The sequence below is a fragment of the Jaculus jaculus genome, chromosome 5, assembly GCF_020740685.1.
Source record: "Jaculus jaculus isolate mJacJac1 chromosome 5, mJacJac1.mat.Y.cur, whole genome shotgun sequence".
NCBI lineage: Eukaryota > Metazoa > Chordata > Mammalia > Rodentia > Dipodidae > Jaculus > Jaculus jaculus.
In genome coordinates, this window is record NC_059106.1 from 687,070 (window position 1) to 709,061 (window position 21,992).

A 21,992-nucleotide genomic window follows, 5' to 3' on the forward strand; every position below is an offset into this window, starting at 1 on the left:
CTAACTAGGATCAAATAATTCCATGAGCTAAACATACAACAAAAACCTTGCATTCTTGTTATACTAATCTTAATCATACACTAATAGTACACCTGTACTAGATATCAGAGTTATCTGAGATGTTCTGTTGCATAAGAACATGTACGGTATTCTGTTCCATAAAGACATATAAAGACTTCCACTATGACTGGGTGAGCTGATTTCTTGTTTCATGGATTATATATTTGCAACCATTTGTAGAGCAGTGACCTGATATAGGCAGTCATAGGAAGAGCAAGAGAGCAAACATACATCTAGTTTTCAGAGGACGCATAACCAACAAAGGGAAGAGGGCACAAGGAGTAAATCTCAATCCTATAATTGAACCACTTATACTACCCTAAATTAATAAAGACTCAGAATCACTTTATAAGTAACTAAGAACATTTTAAATATATGAAAACCAAGGCCAGACTATGCTTTTTTACTGCTTTGAGGGATTGACACTAGTTAGGTGGGTGGGTAGAAAATGTACCAGAGGGTTTTAGCCTCTGATTTCAGAGTCAGATCCCAAGTGTGTTGTGTTTTAGACCAATTTCACTAAATGAACTCATAGGGCATGATAGATCAATCTCTTAAACTGAAGACAAACATGTCATAGAGTGAAATTTTAGACAATGAGTAGGCTAGAGTTATAATCCTCACTTCTTGACCATAGAGTCAGTCTATCATTAGTGAAATTAACATTACATTGTTTTATGCTTTTCTATAAGCTGAAGATTTTTGGCTTGTTCTATTATTCTACCTGAGGTAGTTAGAACATAGTAAACTGTGTGTGGCAGAGAATAGGTGAAGAAGAACAGCTGATATAATTGAAGACTGGAAAAAAATTAAAAAGACACAAGGAGTAAACCCAGGACACACAGGACTGTATTTCAACTGTGTCATGGGACTATCTGTGCCCACATGAGATTAGCAGAGCTATCCATGTACACACTATCCCCACACAGATCCCCTGGACCAGGTTTGAAGACATATCCATGAGAGACATTTACTCCTCTCCACACACTGCATTTACTGTTTTTCTTTGGCAGCCCTGGGTGGTAGATGAGACTGTTAGGTCTTAGGACCTAAACAGATTGAATCTTTGAGTCCAACTATTACCTGTGGTCTCTGTGTGGGTGTTTCCAGGTTCTCAATGTGAGGTAAGATGCACACAAACAGCAAAGCAGTGAAGAAACATTACAGAGCAAAGTGAAAGCCAAAGGAGCAGGGGTAACCATGAATCAAAGTTTTCATGGACCAAGGTTATAATGGGGTTTCTCTTGAAGAGTCCTAGAAGAAGGAGGAGCTGATTACTAGGAACATAGTTTGGTGGGGTTTTTGTTTGTTTGTTTGTTTTTGGTTTTTCGAGGTAGGGTTTTGCTCTAGCTCAGGCTGACGTGGAATTCTATATAGTCTCAGGGTGGTCTTGAATTCATGGTGATCCTCTTACCTCTGCCTCCCAAGTGCTTGGATGAAAGGGATGTGCCACTATGCCCGCCTGGCTTGTGGTTATGTTTTGATTGACAGATTTAAGTTATGTAACCTTTCCTTTACTGTATATTATCCCTTCCCTTTCCATGATACATCTAGATTTAATCATGTGCATGCCCAATTATGCATAGCCATAAGTTGGTAAGTACAAGATTTGCCCTAAATATTCACTCAGAGGACACAGTTTATCTTATAGTACATGCACCTAAAACCAGTACATGCCAGTTGGCTCCCTTTCTCCCAATCCTAGATACATTTCAAAACATAGTCGACTAAAAACTAATGAGGAAAAGATGACTTACCTAAGACTATCAAGGAGGAGAGGCTTATTCCATTGTTAGAACTGGGGTGTATGTACAGACAGATGAATGTGTGAGGGTCTCAGGTTGTAACAGGTTGCTAGGTGCACTGTTAGGAAAGTGTTGTTTACTGTCCAATTAAAGCAGTTTCCTCAGTTGCTAGACTATTCCTATGTTTCATATCCAATAGCTCTTTAAATATAAACCATTCTTCCTTTACAGGCAGCATTTTATAGCATTACAATGAACACCTAGCCTGTTTTGAACACAGTAAACGAGGAGCAGCAATAGGGTGATGTTGGCATGAAATCTCTTAATACTGAGTGAGAAGTAGACATAGCCCACTTCCAACCCTAGCACACTGACATGAAAAACATCAAAATAGGAAATTGCCTATTAGTATATGTATATTTGATAAAGCAAAGTGGTTTTACAGGATTCTCATAAAACGTGAAGGCTATCTGTTAATGATAGAAAACGGAAATTTCCCCTATTGTTAAATAAAATCTCGAACATATCAGCATTTTTCCAACAGTACAGTGTTACTATCTAAGTTGACTTATTTTTAGAAAACAAATGGATATTTCAAAATCAGTCATGGCTTCTCAGTTCCAAAATACCTTATTCCTGGGGCAAGGGGAGGGACTTTTGGGATCTTAGGTCCTGTAATAGAGGGGCATACTCTGTGAAAGAGGGAAAGATTCATGAACTCCTCTTTAGAAGTTTGCCTTTACAGAATTTCTCTGAAAAGGACAAGGATGTCAGATAAATACATGTCTATGCACCAATTTTTTTTAAGATGCATGTTATCTGTGTGCAGAATTTATCCATTAGCAGTTTTTGGGCTAATCCTTTCATATTTCTCTAAATATAATGTTCTGAGAGTATCTCAAATATAAACAATAAATGATAAAACCTGATCCAATTTAAATTCCTCTGAAAGGCATCCCAGCTTCACTTGACAAGTACCAACCTGCCCAGCACTGCTTCCTTTGTCTGCCTGTCACCATTGTGATGGAAGGTGAGGAGTCCATGAACATCAGCTGATTTCTTAATGCACTCTGAATAGCTGACAGACACAAACCTTAGGTGATGCCTGATTGACGGGAGTCTGACTGAGAATAACAGCCATGAAAAGATAATTTCTATAACAAGTAATTGATTCTATTAGGTAGTAAAAGGTTTTCTACTTTCTATGTTGTCATTCCTTTCTAATTTTTTTTTTAATGTGAATAAAGAAAACAAGTAAAGCAAAAACACAGTGGCAGAGAAAAGAATGAGGAAACTGAGGCCTTCAACAGTCCACATTTATTTTTTTGGTGGTGTTTGCTTGATTTCCTTAAAATCCTCCAATTTAATCTTTTTTAAATATTTAACTTTTTATTTGTTTACTTGGGGGGAGAGAGAGTTTTTGAGAGAAAGAGAGAGAGATTGAGAGAGAGGAAGGGAGGATGGGCACACCAGGGCCTCTAGCCACTGCAAATGCACTCCAGATGCTTGTGCTATCTTGAGCATCTGTCTTTACATAGGGACCCTGGGGAACTGAACCTGGGTCCTTTGGCTTTGAAAGCAAGGGCTTTAACCATTAAGCCACCTTTCCAGCCCACTAATTTCTAAATAAATATCTATATCTCTATATCTATCTATCTATCTATCTATCTATCTATCTATCTATATATATATCTATATTTATGTGTGTGTATTTAAGTGTAGATATAGAAATATGTTTAAATGTGTATGTATGTATATGCATATGTATATGTATATATGACAGTATAAGATATCCAGGAACATATGCATGCTGCATGCCTTATATTTCTGCCTGTGGGTCACTGCATTCTCTGGAATAGTGAATTCAAGTGTGAAGCTAAATATACCATGGCAGCAGGGTTCTGCAATATTCGTATCATAAGTCTGTGTACTCATCTCCTGTGGAATTATAAACTACTTTTAGCTTGTGAACTCAGAGATTTTCACCCAACTCCTATAGGATCTTGGGACAGAACTGAAGAATGAGGAGACCTCAGAACTCCTCCTCACTAGTTTGTACAAATAACAAGATGATGGCTTATTATCATCATTATTCATCCTGTCTGTATGCATAGAATCATTTTCCCATAGGGAAAACTCCATTCTCTGTATCCTAAGAGGAATCGTATAAGCAGGTGGTCCTGCCAGGTTTTAACAAGACCTTAAGAAAAAATTCTCTCTGCTTTGGGAAACTATTTTAAAATAGCAAATAACCAAGCCTAAATAACAGTCACGAAGGCCCTCAGTCTCTCCTGTCTGTGATTACTTGACACTGAGAGTATGCCACCTGACTTTTGTCTAAGTCCTATAAAACAAATGTGATCACCCTTTTCCAAATATATTTATAATTATGATATATCAGAAACATTAGATTTTGAGCACATTTTCCACAGAAACACAATTCCACATACAATAGATGGAATTTGATGAATTCTGAATACAAGTATACTTTCAGAAGTTATCCTATTTGAAAACAAGGGACATTGAGGATAAGTTAGATATAAAGGCATCTTGAGGGAATGAGGCAAATGGAGGGGTCATAAGGCTATGTATCCCAGTTGACTTCCAGTTACAAGTGTGAATTTTGTGGAAAATGAAATCTGCAATAAAGTTTAAAAATACAAAACAAAACATTTTTTCAGTGCTTTGTGGCAACTCTGGCTCAAGTAATAAAACATGTAACAAAGAAATGAGAAAAGAAATATAATCTGAATTGCTTATAGAAAAACAATGTAGTAGAACAAGTGGGACCAAATATATAAGAAAGAGCTATTGAATACACTGAGTATAAGAGCTATCTATGAATTGTGGTCCCAGAACTGATCTTACCTTTGTGTAGTATCTTTAAGAAGGCCACCCCTCTCCCACCCAATCCTCAGGCTATAAAGCTTGCTTTCATCTGTACCTCTCTGCACTTTAGGCTTACTTAGGACTAGTATACTTCAGTTCCATCTTCTAGGTCAAGAATGAACACATAACATAAAGCAGCCAGAGACTGGGGCAAAAAAACACACAACTTTATCTAGTGTTCTTTTCATACTTCTACAGCCCACAACCACATCAGTATCCTTTGCTTCTCCCAACACTTTCAAGACATTTCCTACCATCTTATTTATTATTCAGAATGAAATTTCTGCTGAGCTTCACTTTATGAAATGCCTGTCATGCTCAACTGGTTGCAGAGACAGGTAAAATGAAGAGAGAGAGAGAGAGACATAGAGACTTGTGAAGGTAAAAGAAAGATGATGAGATGTCAATGACCTTGTTTATACTGTTGAATGCAGTCCTGTCTGCCACATTATTTTCAGATTTATGAGTTAATAAAGTCTCTTCCTTGGGATTCAAGTATGAGCTGGGTTATGTCACCTACATCCAAGAATATCAAACAACATTTGGTGTTCATTGGTAGTTGTGTATTCCACAGCTTTGAAAGCAAAGTGAACTTGAAGCAGTGAAAATTGATCTCGAGTGGCCTTTTCTGGCCAAAATGGCAGCAGTGTTGGTCTAGCTGTAGGCCCATGTGGTTTCGTAGGGAATGATCTTTTAAAGAGCAGGTAACAGCACTGTGGAAACACTGGAGGATTAGTTCAGACTACTAGTTCTAAGACCGTGCAAGTTACCCAGGAGCATGTCACCCAAGAGCATCTACATTGCAACTACAAGAGACTGACAAGATCAAATTATATATATATATGGCCACGCAACATTTCTGTTTGTATTAATTGGGACATTCTTGTTTCCAAAAACTGATAGAATCTAAGGAGGACTCTGGTTACATGTTATACTAGCTACTTTCACATTGCTGTGGCTGAATACTTGACAGAAGCATCTTGACAGAAGAGCAGACTATGTTTGTTGAAAAAAATCAGAGGGAACACTCCATTATAAGCAGAGAAGGCATGGCAGCTGGCATGGGTCCATCCATGGTGGCAAGAGATTTTGGCATGGCTTGTTTACATCTTGGAGAATAAGGAAGCAAGGACAGAGAACAGAGCCAGAAGCAGTATAAGGCTATTACTCTCAAATATCACTGTCCCCTCCATGACTCACTTCTGCTAGCTATGCCTCCAGACCAAAGGCTCCACAACCTTCTAAGATAGTTCCACCATCTAGGGATGAAGCCTTTGAACATGTGACCCTCTGGGGTTCATTTCATTTTCAAACCACAACACATGTCATATAAAAGAAGAACACCAGCTGTATCAATTTTCCTTGAGACCAAAAGTTCAATGAGTTGATAAAATAATGGGAGTTAGCTTCTTCCTGTCTAAGACTCAACAGTCTTCTTGCTTTAGAGTAAGAGTGGAAGAAAACTGAAAAACCCAGGAATCTGGTAATATATGTGCCTGTGAATACAAGTGAGATTTTAAATAAATATAGCATTGAGTTATATATAGGGTCAGAGGACATTAGAATTGTATCCCTCAGTGGCTAGCCACAGTCTCTTTCTCTGAATGTGAAGTAAATAGAATTATAGCTTTAAAAGGTATAACCTGACTTCTGGAATGTCATTGGATCACTTTTTTTTAAAATTAAAGCCAGCATTTCTTCTCTTATCTAGCATGCAAGCAAATACAGTATCAATGGACACTAAAGGGTCATGGTCAGAGAGGGTTATTTGTCTCTGGAACTGAATTGTTGAGGACACAGATGTGCATTTTATGTAGAAAATGGAGAAAATGAACATTCCAATAATAAACAAATCAAGTAGACCCAACAGTTTCAAGGATTTTGCTTTAAGCCCTAGACCCATATCAAAAAGTCAACAATACACATAATTCCCCTTTTAAAAGCTTATAATATTTCACATGTTAAATGAGGAACTCTAAAGTAAACCAGTAACTTAAATAATTGTTTCTAGTATGATTTTATAAATCATATCCAATTTATTAAGCATAGCCATTATACACACATACATATACCTGAAACATTACTTTACATTAAATTATCAGTCACTTCCTTAGCTATGAGTCTAACCCAAAAGTCAGTCAAGTTTAGCTTCTGTGCTCCCTGGAACTGTCTCCAGGTACCTCCCTAATAAGTGAATGCTGCCAAGCTATAGCTGATTATCTAAATGCCACAAGCAAATGTTCTCTTAAGAAGCTCAACCAGCTTCTTAGCTAGCAGAATAGACATGTGTACACTGGAAGCAAATGAAGCATGCACACACAGGCACTCACCTTTCCTCCCCTGTGGATCTTGGCAGTTTTCATGGCTGCATGGGCTCCAGGCTGACCAGGAAGATAAAATGCAGTCCATAGAGCAAAGGACATTGCAAAGCTGGGAAGCAGAGGGGGCAGGTCCCAAACATAATGTGCTTTCCACAGGTCTAGAAACTGAAGAACATGAAAGAAAGGCCTATGTCACATATGGACATCAAAGACACTCCTAGCATTTGTCCAGCCTTTAACTGTTTCTTTATTGTTTTTCTTCCACATAAAAATTATGATTATAGATAGTAGAAACATGGGCTGGAGAGATGGCTTAGCGGTTAAGTGCTTGCCTGTGAAGCCTAAGGACCCCAGTTCAAGGCTCAGTTCCCCAGGTCCCATGTTAGCCAGATGCACAAGGGGGCACACGCGTCTGGAGTTCCTTTGCAGAGGCTGGAAGCCCTGGCGCACCCATTCTCTCTCTCTCCCTCTGTCTTTCTCTCTGTGTCTGTCGCTCTCAAATAAATAAATAAAAATTTTAAAAAAATGATAGTAGAAACAAAGGTTAAATGCTCTCTAACATGCATTGTTCAGCTCTACATTGTTAGCATCTGGAGTGAGGAATGGAAAAGAAAACAATGGCAAAGGGAATGCATCTGAAATTTCTACATTGCAGTGTTTCCTGGAAAGCCAAGAGAGCACTGGAGATATCACAGATACAAATTATTCAGCGTTAAGATTTAAAACAAAATTAAATGGCTTGGTGAGGCTTCAATATGAGTCAATCTTGACTATATAAATGTTTGAGTCGCTATGAAAAAAAAAATCAAAATTGAACCCCTAAGATAGAGTGTTTAGCATAACCAATCTACTCTGTGACTCCCTGGAGGAGTGGAACTGACAAAGACATAGAAGAAAAATTGTTCTTGGAATAAGAAGAAAGGCTTTGCTTTGCTCAAACAGTCTCAGTCTACAGAAAGTAGTTTCATTATTGAGAGTCAGTGCTTCTACCAAAGAAGACCTTCTAGCTTTCCCTGGGACGTTCATGAGCCCAGAGTTGTGTCCCTCTAGAAGGCAGTCATTGTCTGTCTACTTCTCAGTGGGGGCCATATGTCTTGTGCCCATAGGTCCCTTGTAGGCCCCCAAAGCACACACCAATGAAGGAAACAAGTTCTACTCCTGTGGAAATGATGTAGTAGAAATCAGGATCCCTGAAAATGGCATTATAAAAGAAACCCTGGATATCTGTGTTTATTGCAACACTATTCATAATAGCCAAGTTATGGAATCAGCCTGTAGGTCCATCAATGCATTAATAGATAAAGGAAATGTGGTATAAACGAAATGAAGTGGTATTCACTCGTGAAGAACAAAATATATCATTTAGAATAAAGTGGATAGAACTCAAGATCAAGTTAAGAAAAATAAGCCAGATTCTGAAATATAAACATTACAGGATTTATGTCACACACAGAAACTACATTAGCAAATAAGGCATAATGAGTTGGATAGATTGTTCAGTGGTTAAATGTGTTTCCTGCACAAGCACAAATGTCTGTGGGGGTCTAAAACTGTTCAAGTTGGAATCTCCAGAACCTACTGCTTATAAATATTTGGTATAGCCAGGCATACCTGTAAGCAAGTAACACAAAAAAAAAGAACAGAGACCAGGGAATCATCCAAGCTTTTGAAAAATAGAAAGCTCTTATACCCATAAGAGACTATGGGTCAAGTAACAATGTGCAGAAAAGTAATGGAAATGGACATCCAATAGAAGGTCTGCTCTGACCACCACAGGCAAGTGCCCCCAGAGGTGAGCACATAGGGTGCTGAAAGGGCACATAGCACATAAACATGCATACACCACACAACACAAACACACATGCACACACACATACATGCACACACACATGTACACGTACACAGAAAGAGAGAGAGATAAAAAAAAAAAAACTTAACATGAAAGTTAAAGGGGAACTATTTGTAAAAGGAAGGGGACCAGCAGGACTGGGGAGAGGAAAAAGAGCAGGTAATGGTTAGGAAATGCAATCAAAGTACACGATATACAGGTATGAAAGTATCATTACATCAGTTATTTGGTACAATAAATATTCCCTAAATTTTTATTTTATTTTATTTTTTTAATTTGAGAGTGACAGACAGGCAGAGAAAGAAGGGGAGAGAATGAGAGAGAGAGAGAGAGAGAGAGAGAGAGAGAAAGAATGGGTGAGCCAGGGCCTCCAGCCACTGCAAATGAACTCCAGACGCGTGCGCCCCCTTGGGCATCTGGCTGACGTGGGTCCTGGAGCATCGAGCCTTGAACTGGGGTCCTTAGGCTTCATAGGCAAGCGCCTAACCACTGAGTAATCTCTCCAGCCCAATTTTTTAAAAGTGGACATTGAAAATGAGCAACCACACTTAGAACTTAATAATTAGTGCATAATATAACCTCATACTAAGAAACATTTGGAATAATCAAGAGTTTGTGGGCAAATAGCTTCAGTTCAAAAGGCTATTTTTTTCTTTTTTTTTTTTTTTTAATAAGTTTTGTATTCAGCAAATACAGGCAGTTTGGTACCATTATTAGGCTGATCTGTGACCTACCTCCTCCCCATTGGCCCCTCCTTATTTGAGGTATATGGGTCATACATTGTGGAGTTATCCCACAGTTATTGGTATGATAAATGTCTCTGCATATCATGACCCTACATGTGGCTCTGAAAGGCTATTTTATTTGTGCTATTTTGTAAGTATTGCTATGTGTCATTCTCAACTAGTTAAGCAGATTGAAAACGCCTCAAAGGTGGAAACTCGTATGAGGGGATTGGGTAGCAAGTCATATCATATTTAGTTTCTTTACCCATTCCATGCATGTATGAGTTGAATCTTAAAAAGGTGGTAATCAATCATAGCTCTGACAAGCAGATCTTCAAATGAAAACCAAACCAACAGTAAAATGAAAGAAAAATACTATTTTTTTCCCTCAGCCCAACTGTGTCTTTTTATTTTTATTTTTTATTATTAATTTTTTTCTCAATTTTTATTAACATTTTCCATGATTATAAAAAGTATTCCATGAATGTCATAGTTACATGTTGGGTCATGATTTGCAGAGACATTTATCATACCAATAACTGGGGGCTAACTCCACAATGCACGACCCATTTTCATTAACAAGGAGGGTCTAATGGGAGGGGGTAGATCACAGATGAGCCTAAATAATGGTACCAAACTGCCTCTATTCACTGAAATGAAAACTAATAAATTAAATTAAAAAAAATAAATTTAAAAAAAGTATTCCATGATAATACCCTCCCCCACACTTTCCTCTTTGAAATTCCATTCTCCATCATATCCCCTCCCCATCTCAATTAGTCTCTCTTATTTTGATGTCATGGTCTTTTCCTCCTCTTATGATGGTCTTGTGTAGGTAGTGTCAGGCACTATGAGGTCATGGATATCCAGGCCATTTTAAGTCTGGAAGGAGCACGTAGTATAGAGTCCTACCCTTCCTTTGGCTCTTACATTCTTTCTGCCACCTCTTCTGCATTAGACCCTGAGCCTTGGAAGGTGTGATCGGGATGTTACTCAGTACTCCAGTCACTTCTTTCCAGCACTATGATACCTTCTGAGTCATCGTAAAGTCACTGCCATCTGAAAAGAGAAGATTCTCTACCCAAAGTGAAAGTAGCATTAATATAAAGGTATAAATATTAAGAGAAGTACTTACTGGGCTGTTTAATAAGCATACTATATACATTTTTCCAGACATCAGCAGATGTTAAATCCCTAGGGCTCATGACTACCCCTGTTTTAAGTTTTCAGTATCAGGGATGTGTTTCCCCCCATGGAGTGGGCCTTCAGGCCAATTGGAGGGCAGCTGGTTTCCACCAGGACAGATGTGCCACTATTGCACCCATTGGCTCATTTGGGCTGGCCGGCCAATTATAAGGCTTGCAGTGTCCACTGTTGAGTATCTTCACTGGTGGTATCTCTTTCTCCCATTGAACTACATGTAGAATGGCTTCTTCCAGCTTTCTGTCAGCTGGTCTACATGGAGGAGATTATCAGCTCAGTTCCAGCAGGATTTCTCAGTGGCTTTGCAGCTCAAGTATGTGAAGTCTTCAGCAATAGGGTCTTATGATCTATTCCTGGTGGGAAACCAAGGGCTTTGGCAAAGGCCTATCAGGGCCCTGCCTGGCCAACAACTCACTGGAGGTATCCCATTCCTGGCACTGAAAATTTCCTAACAATGAGCTATGGCTCCTGAGTGTTCCATTGTCAGAAACCGGAGGATTCCATATGATTTATTTGCATCCTCTTAGATTTTGATTAGCCCTCCCTCCACCTTTCCTTTACTCAATCTTTTCCCCTGACCTCACTTTGGGCCTTTTCACCCCCATTAATCTATTCTTCTATTTGCATATATACAATACCAACCTATTAAGTACCCTTCTCCCTTTCTCTTCCCTTTATATCTCCTTTTTAACTTCCTGGCCTCTGCTACTGAGTTTTTTCCTTCTCACACAGAAGCCCAATAATCTGTAGCTAGGATCCACATATGAGGGAGAACATGCGGCGCTTGGCTTTCTGGATCTGGGTTACTTCACTTAGTATAATCCTTTCCAGTTCCATCCATTTTCCTGCAAATTTCATAACTTCATTTTTCTTTACCACTGAGTAGAACTCCATTGTATAAATGTGCCACATCTTCATTATCCACTCATCAGTTGAGGGACATCTAGGCTGGTTTCTTTTCCCAGCCATTATGAATTAAGGGGCAATAAACATGGTTGAGCACGTACTTCTAAGGAAATGAGATGAGTCCTTTGGATATATGCCTAGGAGTGCTATAGCTGGGTCATATGGTAGATCAACTTTTAGCTGTCTTAGGAACCTCCACACTGATTTCCACAATGGCTGGACCAGATTGCATTCCCACCAACAGTGTAGAAGAATTCCTCTTTATCAAAATCCCCACCAGCATTTATGATCATTTGTTTTCATGATGGTTGCCAATCTGATAGGAGTAAGATGGACTCTCACTGTAGTTTTAATCTGCATTTCCCTGATGACTAGTGACATAGAACATTTTTATAGTTGCTTATATGCCATTTGTATTTCTTCCTCTGAGAACTCTCTATTTAGCTCCATATCCCATTTTTTAATTAGTTACTTTGACTTCTTATTATTTAACTTTTGAGTTCTTTGTATATCCTAGATATTAATCCTCTATCAGATATATAGCTGGCAAAGATTTTTTTCCTATTCTGTAGGTTGCCTCTTTGCTTTATTCACAGTGTCCTTTGCAATACAAAATCTTTGTAATTTCATGAGGTCCCAGTAGCTAGTCTGTGGTTTTATTGCCTGAGCAACTGGGCATATATTCAGAAAGTCTTTGCCAAGACCAATATGTTGAAGGGTTTCCCCTACTTTTTCCTCTAGCAATTTCTGAGTTTCAGGTCTGATGTTAAGGATTTGGATTTAATTCTTGGGCATGGAGAAAGAGAAGAATTTATTTTCATCCTTCTATAGATACATATCCAGTTTTCCCAGCACCATTCTCTGAAGAGGCTGTCTTTTCTCCAATGAGTATTTTTGGTATTTTTATTGAGTATCAGGTGGCTATAGCTACCTGGACTTATATGTGGGTCCTGTATTCTGTTCCACTGTTCTACATATCTGATTTTGTGCCAGCACCATGCTATTTTGGTTACTATGGCTTTGTAGTATAGGTTAAAATCAGGTATGGTGATACCTCCTGACATATTTTTGTTGCTCAGTATTATTTTAAATATTCAAGGTTTTTTATGATTCCAAATAAATTTTTGGATTTTTTTTTCAGTTTCCATAAAGAATGCCTTTGGAATTTTGATGGGGATTGCATTAAATGTGTATATTGCTTTTGGTAAGATTGCCATTTTCACAATATTGATTCTTCTAATTCAGGAACAAGGGATGTTTTTCCATTTGCTAGTGTCTTCTGCAAATTCTCATTTGAGTGTTTTATAGTTTTCATTGTAGAGATCCTTTACTTCTTTGGTTAGGTTTATTCCAAGGTACTTTATTTTCTTTGATGCAATTGTGAATGGGAGTGATTCTCTGATTTCATCCTCTGTATGTTTGTTGTTAGCATATAGGAATGCTACTGATTTCTGTGTATTTATTTTGTATCCTGCTACATGGCTATAGGTGTTTATCAGTTCTAACAGTTTTCTGGTAGAGTCTTTAAGGTCCTTTATACATAGAATAATGTCATCTGAAAATAATGATAATTTGATTTCTTCCTTTCCAATTTGTATCCCTTCTATGTGTGTCTCTTGCCTTATTGCTATGGCTAAGACTTCCAGTACTACATTAAATAAAGGTGGGGACAATGGATACCCTTGTATTGTTCCTGATTTTAGTGGAAACGCTTCCAGTTTTGCCCCATTTAGTAATATGTTGGCTGTAGGCCTGTCATAAACAGCCTTTATTATATTGAGATATGTTTCTTCTATTCCCAGTCACTGTAGGACTTTTATCATTAAGGGATGTTGGATTTTGTTAAATGCTTTCTCTGTGTTAATGGAATGATCATATGATTTTTGTCCTTCAGTCCATTTATATAATGTATTACATTTATCAATTTGCATATGTTGAACCATCCCTGCATCTCTGGGAAAAAGTCTACTTGGTCAGGGTGAATGATCTTTCTGATATATCTTGTATTCTGTTTGCCAATATTTTGTTGAGAATTATTGCATCTATGTTCATGAGGGATATTGGTCTGTAATTTTCTCTTTTTGTTCTGTCTTTGCCTGGTTTTGGTATTAGGGTGATTCTGGCTTCATAGAAGGAATTTGGTAGGATTCCTTTTCTATTTTATAGAAAAGCTTAAGAAGCAATGGCATTAGTTCTTCCCTGAAGGTCTGGTAAAATTCAGCAGTGAATCCATCTGGTCCTGGGCTTTTTTTAGTTGGGAGATTTTTTGATAATTGTTCGGATCTCTGTGCTTGTTATTGGTCTATTTAAGTGATTAATCTCATCTTGATTTGCTTTAAGTAGGTCATATGTATCAAGGAAATCATCCATTTCTTTCAGATTTTCATATTGTGTGGAGTATATGCTTTTATAGTATGCCCCTATGATTTTTTGAATTTCTCTGGAATCTGTTGTGATGTTATCTTTTTCATCTCTGATGTTATTAATTTGTGTCTCTTCTCTCTTTCTTTTGGTCAGATTTGCTAAGGGTTTATCAATATTGTTTATCCTTTCAAAGAACAAACTCTTTGTTTCAATGATTTTTTGGATATTTTGTTTCTATTTCATTAATTTCTGCCCTAATCTTTATTATTTCTTCCTGTCTACTGATTTTTTTATTTGCCTCATTCTTCTTTTTCCAAGGCTTTAATGCAAAGCATTAGGTCATTTACTTGCGACCTTTCTAATTTCTTAATATAGGCACTTAGGCTATAAATTTACCTCTTAGGACTGCCTTCATTGTGTACCAGAAATTTTGGTATGTTGTGTTCTCATTATAATTTGACTCTATAATTTTTTTGATTTCCTTCTTGATTTCTTCATTGACCCATTCATCATTTAGTAGTGTGTTATTTAATCTCCATGATTTTGTGTATGCTCTATAGCCTTTCTTGCTATTGATTTGTAGTTTGATTCCATTGTGGTGAGATAGAATGCAGGGAATTACTTCAATTTTCCTGTATTTGTTATGATTTGCTTTGTGTCCTAACATATAGTCTATTTTAGAGATTGTTCCATGTGCTGCTGAAAAGAATGTATATTCTGCAGCATTTGGATAAAATGTCCTGTAGATATCTGTTAGGTCCATTCCTTCTATGACCTCATTTAGTCCAGATGACTCTCTGTTTATTTTTTCCTGGGATGACCTGTCAATTGATGAGACTGGGGTATTGAAGTCACCCACTACTCCTGTGTTTGGTGTTAATCTGTGACCTTAGTTCTAGTAGCATTTGTTTTATGAATTTGGAGGCCCCCATGTTAGGTGCATATATGTTTAGGATTATAATGTCCTCCTGTTGGAGGGTGCCTTTAATCAATATATAGTGACCTTCCTTATGTTTCTTAACTAATGTGGAACTGAAATATACCTTGTCAGATATTAAGATAGCAACCCCTGCTTGTTTTGTAGGTCCATTTGCTTGAAACACTGTTTTCCAACCTTTCACCCTAAGATAGTGACCATGCTTTGTACAAATGTGGGTTTCTTGGAGGCAACAAATTGAAGGATCATCCTTTTAAACCCAGTCCACAAACCTATGCCTTTTAATTGGGGCATTGAGGCCACTGATTTTAAGAGATAATATTGAAAGGTGTGTATTCATTTTTGCCATTTTTCTAGTTCTTCCAGTTTTACCTTTGCTCTCTTGTGTTAAGTAGTATTTGAGTATTGTTTGTTTTTTCCAGGTTCCTTATACGTGTGCTTTTCTTTTTCTTCAGCATGGAGGATTCTTTCAAGTATTTTCTGTAGACCTGGTTTTGTCTTCAAATACTCCTTTAGCCTGCTTTTGTTGTGGAATGTCCTTATTTCTCTGTCTATTTGAATGGATAGTTTTTCAGGATAAAGTAAGCTTGGTTGACAGTTGTTATCTTTCAGGACTTGGAATACATCACTCCATGCCCTTCTGGCTTTTAAAGTTTGTGTTGATTAATCTGCTATAATTCTGATAGGCTTGCCTTTGTAGGTAACTTGATTTTTCTCTCTGACTACTTTCAATATTTTTTCTTTGGTTTGTGTTTGGTAGTTTTATATAATATGGTGAGGAGAGGTTCTTTCTAGGTTTTGTGTGGTTGGTGTTCTAAAGGATTCCTGTATCTGCATTGGCACCTCTTTCCCAATTTGGGGGAAGTTTTCTTCTATAATTTTGTTGAAGATGCCTACTATGTCTTTGGAGTGAAATTCTTCTCCTTCTACTATGCCCTGAATTCTTATGTTTGATCTTTTTATAGTGTCCCAAATATCTTGAACTTCCCACTCATACTTTTCTATTAGTTTGTCTTTCTCTTTGTTGGACTGTATTAGATCTGCCACCTGGTCTTCTAGCTTAGATGTTCTGTCCTCTCTTTCATCCATTCTACTGGTGAGATTTTCTACAGACTTTTTTATTTCATTAACTGTATTCTTCATTGCTAGTAATTCTGACTGGTTTTTCTTTATTATTTCTATTTCCTTATTTATGTCTAGTATTGACCTCTTTATTTCATTAAATTGGTGTCCTATGTTTTCTTTGATTTCTTTGATTTCCTCTTTGATTTCTTCTTTGACTTCTTTGAACATATTTACAATCATTCTTTTGAAATCTTTCTCAGGCATTTCCTCTAACTCGTTCTCACTGGAGGTCATTTCTGATGTATTAATACTTTTTGGTGGATTTATATTGTCTTTATTTTGGGTGTTTCTTGTGTTATAATGTATATATTTTTGCATCTTGGATTATTTAATGATTGGATTTTCTAGTTAGCTGGGTATTGTTTGATTTGTCAGATAATCTGATGTTATATAACTTCAGCGTAGGTGCTTAAGGCATTAGGTGTGGCTCTCAGAACTCTCAGAGTATCCATGAGTAGGAATTATGACAACCAGATCCTTTAACTGTGCCTTAGGGTGTGTGGTGCCCCACCCACACCCTTAATCCTGACAACATGGAGGTTAAGATTTCTGATTTGTTGAGGGTTCCAAATCAACTTGTGACCAGGTGAGACCCTTTCCTGTTGTAATCCCAGTTACCTCTGCTCCTGGTTGGGTCCTGCTGTCGGTTCAAATTGGCATGGCTGGGTCCCTGGACTGCTGCTCTGTTCACTGGAGCTGAGCACTGGTGGTGGGGAAGGGGAGGCTGCTGATGCTGCTCTAGTTCTCTCGCTGTTCCCCGTGTTCTTCTACCTTGTGATCTGCTCCTCCGTTGTTCACTGCCGCTCTACCTTCACTTTTCTTGAGTTTGTGGAGAGTGCCGGTGTAAGTGGAAAACCGAAACATACTATCTTTAAAAGACACAACTTATGTCTGAGGAAGGAGTGTTTGCATTGATCAAGGAGGCAGTTGGAATTGCTTATGAAAGTGACAGAGAAAAAGTAAAACATTAACATGTTTGATTTTGCAAAGAAGGCTGTTAAAGTTTACCACAACAATTTGATCTGCCTTTAAATTAAGGCAAAAGTAAACCTAAATTTTCAGCATAAATGTTAAAGTGTGCAAGACATATAGTGGGGGGAGGGAAGGAGGAGAGAAAGGAGATATTAAGCAAGTCTGGATTTCTAGCACAGATGTTAAAGTTTAAATGACATGTAGCTGAGGGAGGGAAGGAAGAGAGAAAGAGTATATACTAGGGAGAGATGGATAGGCTGCTAAGGGAGGCAGAGGAGAGGAAAGAAGAAAGCAAAGTTCATGCTGGAAATAGCCATGAGAGCTGGAATCCAGAAGGACAAAAGCTGGGTATTTACCTGTGAAATTAATGAATGATGGATAAAGGGGAATTTGAGACATAGGAATAAATTTATGATCCTTTCCCTAAGAGTGAGCAAACAAATGACACAAGACATTCATTCAATGAGCAAATCATGGAGTTATGCCAAGCCATCTATCTAAGCAGCCACTTTTTGGGAGTGTCTTTATTTGCAGATGACTGTCCAATAAAGACAGTGCAAAGAGATGTGTCATCCAGATATCATATAATTAAAAAGCAGCAAAGCTGAAAGTCTCAATGCTGAAGTATATTTGGGTTTATTGCCATTCATATCAGAATGCACTCTCAAATTCAGAATAAAATGCTTGCTGTACATCCAAAGGAAGTAGAGAATGCCACCTGATTAATCTAGTTATTTTATAAAAATTTATAATGCATGGAAAGCACGAGTTATAATCTTTGTAAAAGTATTCATTCATTTCAACTAAAGGAAGTTCAACACAGAAATGTTATCCTACTTGCCCAGATGTTCAGTTAGGGAATGGTAGACATGCGACTTAGGCCAAGGTAGTGCAGTTATTGAATGTTTGCTTACTCAGTGCAATAAGTGACTCCCTCACTCAACATTTAGGCATCATTGCTTTGCTTAAGGCCTACTATGTACACAATATTTCTTTGGGTGTCCTGGAATTGACTCAATTTGCCCCTATTTCTTGCTTGCACTTATGAAGAATAGCTGAGAATATACTAGAAATGTAACATCATAACACAAAAAGTGTGATAGCCAGAGAAGTCTCAGGTCTATTCCAGTGCCCCTAGAACAAGCTGTCCTTCAACAACTAAGCCCAACTGAGGTCAGGGGAAGAGATTGAGTGAAGGAAAGTTGGAGAGAGGAATAATCAAAATCTAAGAGGATATAACTAAGTCATATGGAAACCTACTTTCTTGGACAATGGAACACACAGGAGCCATAGATTCTTATGAGAAAATTTTCCTTGCCAGGGATGGGATATCTTCCAGTGAGTTGTTGGCCAGGGAGGTCCCTGATGTCCCCAAAACATTACAGGCATTGCTGAGGCCCTTGGTTTCCCACCAGGAATAGATGATAAGACCCTATTGCTGAAGACTTCACATATTTGGGCTGCAGGGTCACTGAAAAATCCTGCTGGAGTTGAGCTGAAAACCTACTCCATGTAGACCAGCTGACAGAAAGCTGGTAAAAAGCCACACTGCATGCAGTTCAATGGGAAAGAGAGAAATCACCAATGAAGATACATAACAGTAGACACTGCAAGCCTTGTATTTGACCAGCCAGGCCAAATGAGCCAGTGGGTGCAATAGTGGCATGTCTGCTACGGGACAAACTAACTGCCCTCTAATTCGACTGGAAGCCCACTCCATGGGAAGGAATACATCCCTGATACTGAAAACATACAACAGGGGTAGTCATGAGCCCTAGGGGTGTAACATCTGCTGGTGTCTGGCTAAATGTATGTACTGTGCTCACCAAACTTCCCAGTGAGCACTTCTCTTAATGTCCATACCCATATATTAATGCTACTCTGATTTTGGTTAGAGAAGCTTCTCTTTACAGATGGCAATAAACTTGGGATGATTCAGAAGGCACCATGGTATTGAGAAGAAGTGACAGAAGAGTGATCAGCACTAAAATATCTCAATCACAACTCCATGGTTTAGGGTCCATTGTGGAAGAGCTGGGAGAAAGAATGTAAGAGCCAAAGGAAGGGTAGGACTCCTTACAATGTGCTCCTCCAGACACAAAATGGTCTGGATATCCATGACCTCACAGTGCCTGACACTGCCTACACAAGAGGATCATGATAGGAATAAAAGATCATGACATCAAAAAAAAAGAGAGACATTGATTGAGAGGGGAACAGATATGATGGAGAGTGGAGTTTCAAAGGGGAAAATTGGGAGAGAGAGGGAATTACTATGGGATATTGTTTACAATTATTGAAGTTGGCAATAAAAAATAATAAAATTAAAAAAATTTCAACCTATTATGCCATGCATCCACCAAGGTATGAAACCCAAGATGGGCCACTTTCTAGGGTCCATTTATTTTTCAAGTGGATCTGGACAGTAAAGAAAACATTCATGTGATTGGCTTTCTGCACTTTAGGGAATTGGATCACAAAAATAAAATCTTAGATTTCTGTTGTTCCTTTCAGCCTACCTATAAGTAACACAATTGCTTCATGAACCTTGTTGAATATGAGTGAGTTCTCTCTCAATGGATTCAGATAATCTGATAACCATCATATAATGTCTTGCTTCATATCATGCATCAAAACTATTACTTGTGCTGGAGAGATGGCTTAGCAGTTAAACACTTGCCTGTGAAGCCTAAGAACCCCAGTTCGAGGCTTGATTCCCCAGGACCCATGCTAGCCAGATGCACAAGGGGGCACATGTGTCTGGAATTCATTTACAGTGGCTAGAAGCCCTGGCATGCCCACTCTCTCTGTCTCTCTCAATCTCTCTCTGCCTCTTTCTCTCTGTCTATCGCTCTCAAATAAATAAATAAAAATAAACAAAAAAGATTTTTTAAAAGGAACTATTACTTGGTTGTGCATGGTGGTGCATGCCTTTAATCCCAGAACTCAGGAGGCAGAAGTAGGAGGATCATTATGAGTTTGAGGCCAGTTTGAGACTACATAGTGAATTCCAGGTCAGACTGGACTAGAGTGAAATCCTACCTCAAAAAACCAAAAACAACAACAACAACAAAAAAAAACATTATTAATTGATAAATCCAAAGTAAGGACTAGAAAGATGACTCAGCAGTGATAGTTGCTGGCTTACAAACCCTGATGACCCAAGTTTAATTATCCACCACCCACATAAAACCTGATGCAAAGTGTAACATGGATATGGATTTCATTTACAGTGAAAGTGACAGGAGGCTCTGGCATGCCCATTCTCTCTTTCTCTCTCTCTCTCTCTCCTCCAGCCTCCCTCCTGCTTTACCCCCTACTTTCTCTATTTCAAATAAATAAAGTATTTTTTAAAGCCACAGTGAATAAAACTAACCAGCTTCCTGCACTCATGAAGCTAACATGATACTAATTATCTAGGTCCATGTTCCCCAACAAGATGGAAAAACTGTGTTTTTGCCCACTTTCTGTTTTTATAATTCTCTCCTTTTAAGACTAGATAAATGAAGTATCTGGTGTCAATGCTAAAAAGATTCCTCCAAACTTGTCAGCTCTTAAATGCAGTAGTCAGCCACTGACACAAACTCCAAACCTGATGTACTTGCCAGGACTCAATCCACCAGGCACACCATAGATCTTATAGGAAGCACCCAGAATGACTGCACAGTAATGCTTCCACACAGCAATGCAATTGGAAAGAGACTGGGGAAATGTCTTAAAGCTATGTCAGAGACTCTGTGTCCACACATATATTTACTTTTCTTAGTTTTGGAGAGCAGTTGAGGATTATTGGGGGGTGAGGGGTCCAGTACCTTGAGGCCCCTTTTCATAAATACTTAACTTTCAGTTAGAGGACTGCTGAACATTGAAATTAATATACTCATAAGATTCAAAAAGTAGAGAGGGATAACATACATAACAAATAAGGAGTCCCAGTACTTAGATATTGTTTGGAGGGTTAAGATAGATCTGTCTTATTTGTGGCTTTCATATTTCTTGAAAACAGCTTTAACTATACTGATTGTAATAAGAACTGTTGATTTCCTATTCACTACAATTTTCTCTCTGAAATAGCTTCCCCAAATGACAAGTTTATTTCTATTCAATAGTTGTGTTTCCTGTGATGCAGAGAATCTCAGGTCTATTCACTCTGCCTATTGAATGCAAGTTTGTACTTATCCATCTTTCACAACCTGTTTCTCTGACATTGTCACCTGGAAGCTGTAATTGCCTACAATGAGCAAATGCTGGACTAGATAATCATTCAAAGTCTCATGGGCTTGTTTAGATTCTGTAGGCTGCAATATATATCCCTTCAGAGACTTCTCATGGTTACAGATATAAAAGCACCAAGCATTTTTAGCTAAAATAAATCTATATCACTGTGTAGCAGAATCTTCCTAAATGTTAAGTAATACATTATTCATATTTGGCATATTTTGGTACCTAATCTGGAATTTTTCATTTCCAATAAGAAATTACTAAATTGATCTTTCCTATATTAAATGTTAAAATCTGCTACTAAAGATTGTAAAGTTTCCTTAAATAATGAATGACTCAATGAACAGAATATTAATTAACAAGGGGAAAAATATTCTGTGCATGTGATATATTCACTGTTAGGAAATATAGACTGTTCTTAATTTTAGAAATTAACAACATTCATGATTTTTCCTTGGGGAGATGTAATAAATGTAAATAAAATGAAATAAAATTAAATTAAAAAGAAAAATGCCTGTTGTGGTGATAAGTATGTGGTCACCACTACAGAAAAAAATGAACATTTTCATGTTTTATCATTTAAAATTAAATCAGGATACTATCCAAACTAATTTAAATTAACAAAGCATTAAGTTAAAAACACTAATATTAGTATTCCATTTGTTATCCCTACTG

The 21,992-nt window shown here is 37.8% G+C and overlaps 1 protein-coding gene across 6 annotated transcripts in view; it reads right to left on the minus strand.

Annotated features, from left to right (window-relative positions):
- The window catches only part of Thsd7b (thrombospondin type 1 domain containing 7B), a 797,324-nt gene that overhangs the window by 540,019 nt on the left and 235,313 nt on the right, over window positions 1-21,992 (minus strand). For all 6 annotated transcript variants that reach the window (XM_045150956.1, XM_045150957.1, XM_045150953.1 and 3 more), the window contains one exon: window positions 7,025-7,180. In XM_045150956.1, the coding sequence (XP_045006891.1) occupies window positions 7,025-7,180 (156 nt within the window). The remainder of the gene's footprint in view (window positions 1-7,024; window positions 7,181-21,992) is intronic.